This window comes from Monoraphidium neglectum (genome assembly GCF_000611645.1).
Source record: "Monoraphidium neglectum strain SAG 48.87 unplaced genomic scaffold scaffold02823, whole genome shotgun sequence".
NCBI classification, from domain to species: Eukaryota; Viridiplantae; Chlorophyta; class Chlorophyceae; order Sphaeropleales; family Selenastraceae; genus Monoraphidium; species Monoraphidium neglectum.
The window spans coordinates 1,381-8,626 of record NW_014010805.1 but is presented as its reverse complement, the minus strand read 5'-3'; the positions used below and the strand labels follow the sequence as shown (position 1 = coordinate 8,626).

General features: G+C 64.5%; 2 protein-coding genes across 2 annotated transcripts; one reads left to right on the top strand and one right to left on the bottom strand.

Moving 5' to 3' along the window:
• Positions 1-540: 540 nt before the first annotated feature.
• Positions 541-4,520, bottom strand: MNEG_11602 (COP9 signalosome complex subunit 1; the record flags this gene model as incomplete). The annotated part of the gene is made up of 10 exons (XM_014039927.1): positions 541-588; positions 890-962; positions 1,219-1,322; positions 1,660-1,773; positions 2,543-2,671; positions 2,918-3,046; positions 3,274-3,432; positions 3,648-3,801; positions 4,199-4,287; positions 4,476-4,520. Coding segments are annotated over 10 exons (1,044 nt in total), but the record flags the coding sequence as incomplete, so codon positions are not given.
• Positions 4,521-5,172: 652 nt separating this feature from the next.
• On the top strand, positions 5,173-6,012 carry MNEG_11601 (hypothetical protein; the record flags this gene model as incomplete). The annotated part of the gene is made up of 1 exon (XM_014039926.1): positions 5,173-6,012. A coding segment is annotated over one exon (840 nt), but the record flags the coding sequence as incomplete, so codon positions are not given.
• Between the last annotated feature and the right edge of the window lie 1,234 nt (positions 6,013-7,246).

Here is a 7,246-nt window from a genome sequence, read left to right as displayed (position 1 = left end):
GTCCCTGGCGCCGCGCCGGGGGCCGCCGCCGCCGCCGCCGCCGCCCCCGTCACCTCCGCCGCCAAAGCCGCCGCCGCCGCCACCGCCCTTGCCGCCGCGGCCGCCGCGCTGCACCACATCGTGCTGCAGCAGGGAGGCGCGCAGCAGCAGCGCGCGCGTCTCCCGCGCGTACGTCTCGCCCACCGCCAGGACCTGCGGGCACGAATGTTAGCCACACGGCGCGGATCAGCCCATGTTTTGGGTGCAGAGGCCGCACGGGCACCCACACAGTGGCGCGCAAAGGCATGCTGAGCACTCCCAGGACAGCTGCGTTGCTGCAACCGTCAGCTGCGCACACAATCTCAAAGCTTTGCTGGAGCGACCAGCGTTTGCAACCACACAGCTATCCATGGGCTCCACGGCCGGCGCGGTGCGCTGACGATGCTGCCGAGGCCAATGGCGCCGCCCAAAACAAAGCGCTTCAAAGGCCACCGCCCGGCACGCAGCGGCGCCAAAGCAGCAAATTGGTCAGAGCTCGCCCTCTCCCGCGCCGCGCCGCACCTCCTTGAACGTTGCGCTGCGCACGTCTGCGTGGCGCGCGTACAGCACCTGACGGGGCAGGTGCAGGGGTTGAGGACGCCGGAATTCAGGTGGCCGGCCGCCGTTTGGAATGAAGCTCTCGTTGCTGCGCGTGCTGGTCAACAGGCAGGGTCGCCCAACATCGAGTGTGCCGAGAGGCGACAATAAGTTGCATGCATGGATGGATGCCTTCAAACAGACATGCGCCGACGGTGAAATGCAGCGCGCTTACGAGGTGCTTCTGCACTGCTACCCATGCGCCCTCGGCCCCTGTGCTCCCCCTCCTCTCTGGCCTTCCCCACCACAAGCCCACCCGCGCCCTGCCACGCACCTTGGCCTGGCTGTCAATGCGCGCGTGCACTTGCCCGTCCATGATCAGGGTGGCCAGCTCCTTCTCAAGAGCACTGAGGGGGCACAGCAGTTGGACAGATGCTTTCTGAGAGGCTGCAATTTATGATGCTGGATTGTAAGCCGTGGGAACGGCGCCTGAGCAGGTGGCGCCTGCGCAGCACTTGGGGCCAGCTACGACAAGGGGTGTCCATGAACCCCTGCACTGCCCGACCGAGAAGGACGGGCTCGGCGCGTCAGCGACAGCCGTCCAAAATGCAGTGCGGCAGAGGGGGCCCGGCGGCTCGCGCCCCCCACCCGCCCCCCGCCCACCCTGTGTCCGTGCCGAACGCCTGCGCCATGGCTGCGAGGCTGACGCTGCTGTAGGGGGCGGTGTACTGCACCAGCGCGCGGTGGCGGATGCTGGCGTACAGCGCCTGGGGGGCAGTGGCAAGCGCGGGTTGAGAGTGCGACAGTGGGCGCGCTTCCAAGCACATGTGCTGAGAGTGCAAGCTTGTGTTCTTGTGTGTGTGCGTGGGAGCGTGCGTGTGCTCATGCTCAAGGGGGACAGGGGGCCTGGCGCGGCACTGGCGGCACGTAGTAGACCCCGCAACCCAGAAGCAGCGCAAACTCGCAGCAATGCTACTGCCCACACGCCCACTGACCGCAACGGCCGCGCAAGCACCTGCTGCGGCCCCGCGGCCGCGCGATCCCATGCAGCAGGCTGCCCGCAAGGCAAACCGCGTGCGCAGTCCCCGCGCGCGCGCCCCCCACCTGCGCGTGGTCGTGCAGGTGGACGTCCAGCGCCAGCGCTGGCCGCAGCGCCGCTAGGTGCGCCAGGCACGACGCGTAGCGGCTGTTGTAGAAATCAGATATCAGGTCCCGCACCTGATGGGGTTGGCGGGTGGGAATGCAGGGTTGAGTGGGCGGGGGATGCAGCGGGGCCTGAATGCGCTTGTTGGTTAACGCGCCGCATGGTGGCGCATGCAGGTGTGCATGCGTGCGCGCGCATGTGCATGGGCAGTAACATGCAGGCATCGTACGGGCATTGTGCGTATATGTGTATGCGTGTGTGCTTTCTGTGTGCACGTGCAGTGTGTATGTGCAAGCATGTTCGTGAGTGCGTGAGAGTGCGTGGCAGGGAGGGAGAGAGAGAAAGAGCAGAGAGAGAAAGAGACACACACACACAGATAAACACACACACGCACACGCACACAGAGACAGAGACAGAGAGAGAGAGAGACACACACACACAGAGAGAGAGACACACAGAGAGAGAGGCACAGAGAGAGAGAGAGAGAGAGAGAGAGAGAGAGAGAGAGAGAGAGAGAGAGAGAGACAGAGACAGAGAGGTGACAAGCAGGCACTGATGCTACATTTGGGCTGAGCAGCACCCGCAAGCAGTGTGCTCGCTGGAAAGTAGACACAGCTCTGGCTAGTTGTAAGGTGCGGTGCTGTGCAAATGCAAATGAATATGCAAATGGTTATGGGGCCCTCGACCAAAACCATTTGAAAAATGCTGGGCTTCGGAAGAGGGAAGGAAGCCATCTGGTCTTGATGTCAAAAATCCTTCAAGTTTGCAACCTTACAGCACTGGATTGGATGGAAGCCCCACCCAACTCAATCTGCGGCGCACTTGCCCACACGGCCGCCGCACCTGTGGGTGGAGCTCCAGGAATTCTCTAAAGCCTATGCTGCCGATGACCTTTGACTGAAGGTCTGACCGGTCAAACGTGGCCAGAGCGCACAGGCCCCCATACAGCGCCACGTCTGCAGGGCTCAGCACCTGAATGGGTGGCACGTGCCAATCACTTGAGTCGGTGGGGCGTGCAGGTCAAAAGCACGATGCTGTCAAGCACCAAGAATCAACGATAGGTACCCCTGGAAATGTTGCAAGCGTCCTCAAAGCCCGCCTGCCAGCACCTGTATACATGCAACACGCATGTTACGTCAAGGCGACATGCTTGCAGAGGACGCGATAACACAATTGCATGCTCCCAAAACATGCGCATGCACATGCAGGTAACCCCACCTCATTGTAGGTGTAGGCCAGCTCCGGCGACACCTCCACAAACGCGCGCGCCGCCTGCCGGTACTTGCGCTGGTCCAGCAGCGACAGCCCTGCGGCCGCCTTGAGCTTGGCAGACGTGCAGGGGTCGTCCTGTTGCCGGAGCGCACAGCGTGTCAGGTGGTGAGCCCCGGGGGCGTGGCGTGGAGGGGCCGAGGCAACCAATCGGCGTTCACATGAAGCTGCGACCCAAGAGAAGTCCTTGACTGTAGTCGCCTCCAAACACACACACCGGGAACAATCACGATGCACCAAACCCCTGCCACTGGCAGCTTTAAGCCCTGGCGCGAGGCAGCAGGGATGCGCCCGTACAGGCGCACCTTGGCTTCAGGCGTCGCCTCTGCCTTCCCCACGTAGTTCGCGACGTGCAGGAAGTTGCCCATCTCCACGGCGCAGCGAATGACGTTGAGGCACATGGCCAGCACGTGCCGCGGCGTGGTGCAGTAGTCGCGCGTGCGCACGTAGCACTTGAACGCGTCCTGCGCGCAGCATCGGGTTGCACGTGTTGATGCGTCAGTCAGCCGTTTGCTTGCGCAAGGGGGCTGGCCGTTGCTCAGGGTTTGGACGACATGGGCGACACCAGGGCCCCTGAACAAGATAGCAGCTGTGCCGCTTTCCAAGCTGTCTTTTCCAGCATGCGCGTACTCGCGCGCGCACAAGTTTCAGCTGTGTGCGCTGAATTACAAGAGCGCACCGAGAGGCTCCCCCTGTTGTAGTAAAAGTCCCCGAGGTCGTTGTGCCCCAGCCTGATGGACTCCTTTATAAGGTTTGACTTTGACCCATGCAGCTCGCTCTCCAGCCGCTCCTTGCGCGCCGCGGCCGCCTTCTCCGTCGAGTCCAGCAGGGACCTGCCGGGTGGTGGGTTGTTGCGCAAGTGAGGTGGGGGCGGCTGGTGGGCGAGGTTGATGCTGGTGTGTTGTGAAGATTGTGGATGACAGTCAGCAGAGGCAGATCAGGTGAGAGCGGTATGAATGTGAGGGTGCGGGGCCGCCCGGTTGCGTTGCCCGCAGGAAAGGGCCTTGCCTGTGAGCAACCCCAACAGTGCCCACTGCTGCCGGGGCGAAAAACATGGCAGCTTCTGGCGGTTTCTTTCGAGCGGGCCCGCCGCTGCATCTTCGTACATTACCCCCTCACAGATGCACGTCCCAGCTTCTGAGCTGCCGTGCACACGCCGCTCGTAGGATGCCTGATATGCTGCCCCCTGCCCCGTTCAAGCAACACCCCATTTCAGCCACGGGCGCTCACTGGTCCAGCGTGTATGCTGGCCCTAGCCGCCCGCCAATGCGTGTCATCACGTCCTCATAGCGTGCTGTATTGAACGTCTCGCGCAGCGTCTGCATAGCAGGAAAGGCAAACATGGGGCAGGCGAGGAGTGGTCGGGCAACAGCGTGCACGCCACGCAGCAACTGAGCATATGTGCCACCGAGAAGGCGCCGTAGGCGCCTCAGCTGCCACGGCAGGTCTATGGCCCGCAAAGGCAATAAGCTAGTAGCTCATGCCCATCTCTACGCCATTGATTTACCTGCTTGAGCTCATCTGCCGCGATCTTGAGCGCCTCGAGCTCCATAGGCTGGCCCGCCGACCGTTCGGAGATGAATATAAGCCTGTCTATCTTCGTGTGTGATGTGTAGCCGCTGATGTACGCCTGTGGGACGCGCGGTGATCAATCGAGATCACTTCGCCAGGTCCCAGCATTCTCACGGCCCCACGCACCTCTAGATCAAATAATTCGTCATTGTTTCCCCGCCTATCCTCCTCCATGAGCGCCATGCTACCAAAGGGGCCTTAGCGAGGCTATCCTCCCCCCTCTGCAAGATCACTCTCAAGGATTTGTATGTGGCAAGTCAACTACAGTCATTGTCGTTTGATACAAGCAATCACGACGGCTGCCTGTACATGCAGACGAGACGAGGCGATGGAGACCGCCCATGTGCGCCTGCTCGCCACTCCTGCCACCCGGGTGTCGCCGTGCTGACAGGGAGTGACGACAGCGCAGCGCCACACACAAAACAAGCGCAGCCTAGGCCATCTCATACTCTCACACAAGTATCATTGTCTTGTTTCTCGATACGAACATTGTCCAAGAAGCTTGCAAGCACAGCACAGCGCTCAAATCGTCCGAGAAGCCACGACATACTGTAGTAGCCCTCACTCTTTGCCTGCTGGGTTGCCTGTGGCCCTCCAGGTGGCTAAGCCAACCTGATAAGATAGCATCGACCATGGGGCGGCGCCTGCTGCCCCTCCTCCTGCTGCTGGCCGCCGCGGCCGGCGCCGCGCGCCCCACCCGCGCCGCCTCGCCGCGCGGCGCCGCGGCTGCAGCTGCCGGCGCCGGGCGCTGGATCGGCGAGCACCTGCCGGCGCCGTCTCTGGTCGGAGATGTGGCCGCGCCGGAGGTGCATGAGGACATCTCAGGGCCGCCCATGGGCAGCGGCAATGACAACCGCCCTGACCACCCACACGCCACCGTCGAAGACAATAAGGCGCTCCTGCGCGCCGCCTATGAGAAGACACTCTCCGGCCTCTCGGCCACCCGCGCAAGCGCGGCCCGCACGGGCGCCGGCGCCGGCGCGGCGGCCGGAAGCGCGCTCGACGCGCTCGGCGCCGCAGAGGCGCGCCTGCGGGAGTGGGGGCGCGCGCTGCTCGCCGCGCCGGCTCGTGCGGGCCACCGCATCACCCATCCCACAGAGCCCTCCGCCTCGGGACAGCGCACGGCGCCAGGCCCCGCTTCTGCTCCAGCCCTGGATGACACACCGCCTCAAACCGTGACGGGGCCCACTTTGATCCCTGCAATGGACCCCGTCGCAGCTGCGGCCGCCGAGGCCGCGCACCACCAAGCCGGGGTCGAGGCACTGCGCGTCGTCGTCGTGTCCGTCGGCGGCCTGCTGACGCCGGAAGCCGCCCAGCAGCTGCCGCACGCGTGCGGCGCGTGCGAGGGGGCGGAGGGCGGGACCGATGCCAGCGGCAGCGCGTGCGACGCGCGGGCGGAGGTGCTGGCGTGCATGGAGAGGCTTGCGGCGGCGCTGGCGTTGGACGTCACCCAGCAGGAAGCTTCCGGGCAGGTGCAAGAAACGCGCCGGGCGGTGGGGTGCCAGGGAAGGAGGTGTAGATCTAGAGGGCCTGCTGATTGCGGGCGGAGGGTCTTCAAGATGGGCCTTCTCCTCAACATCGGCGTGGTCAGCTGTGCCCTTGCCTTGCTGCCGCTTGGACAGGTGTGAGCAGCTTGAGAGTTCAGCCGCCACTTGAACATGCGTGTGGCTCGACCGCCCCTCCCTACCCTCAGCCCAACCACTCTGGTGTCGGCCCGGGGCACGGGCGGACCTGTCACCAACTGTCACCGCTCTTTCACTGATTACCATCAACCTCTGGTCCGAGCCTAAAGTTGCTCCACCCACCCCCCCTCCTTCGCCCCACGCACCCCAGGCCATGGCGACAGCTGTACCCCGAACCCCCACCTCCTGGGCCAGCCGCGCCTGGCACCGCGTAACGGACCCCATCGCTTCGCTGATCCATCACGTTGCAGCCGCACCAGGCGCCCTGTACCATAAGGCTGCGAAAGCCGTCGGCGGCGCCCACGACAAAACAGTAGCAGCCGCGTCCCACGCCGCAGGCGCGGCGGCCCGCGGCGCCGGCGGCGCCGCGCGCGCTGTCGGCGGCACGGCCGCGGCAGCTGCCGGCGGCGTTCAGCACGGCGCGGCGGCTGCAGCCGATGCGGCGAAGGGAACGATCAACACAGCTGCGCACACGGCCCAGGTGTGTGTGCGTTTGCAGCTGCCTGGGCCTTTCTTGTCCCTCCCCCCCTTGGGAAGGGGGGACAGCCCCTTCCCCCTTGGGGCGAGAGTGGGGAAGGGGCTCCTGGGGGGCACCTCTTTGACTAACCCCAGTAGGGAGGTTGTGTTCTCCCAGGGTCACCCGCAAGACACACCGGCTCCCCCATGAATGGGCGTGCCGCTCACGTTCGTGGCATCTTGTCATATGTTGCATCTTGTCATATGTTGCCTCAGACTGTTATCTGCTTGCACGGCTTCTTTGCCTTCCCGCCCTTCGGTGTCATGGACATGCCTTTCGTGTCCACATTGAATCGCCCCCGCCTCCGCCTGCCACCTGCCACACAGGCCGCAGCCCATGCCGTCGTGTGCGCCGTCGACGACGCCGCCTGCCATGCACGCCAGGCGGCGCAGCGCGCGGCAGACGCTGCCAGGGAGGCAGCCCGGGCCGCCGCCAGCACCGCGGCCCATGCGCTCAAGCGGGCCGCGGCCGCCGCAAAGCGCGCCGCACACGAGGCCGGCGGTAAGC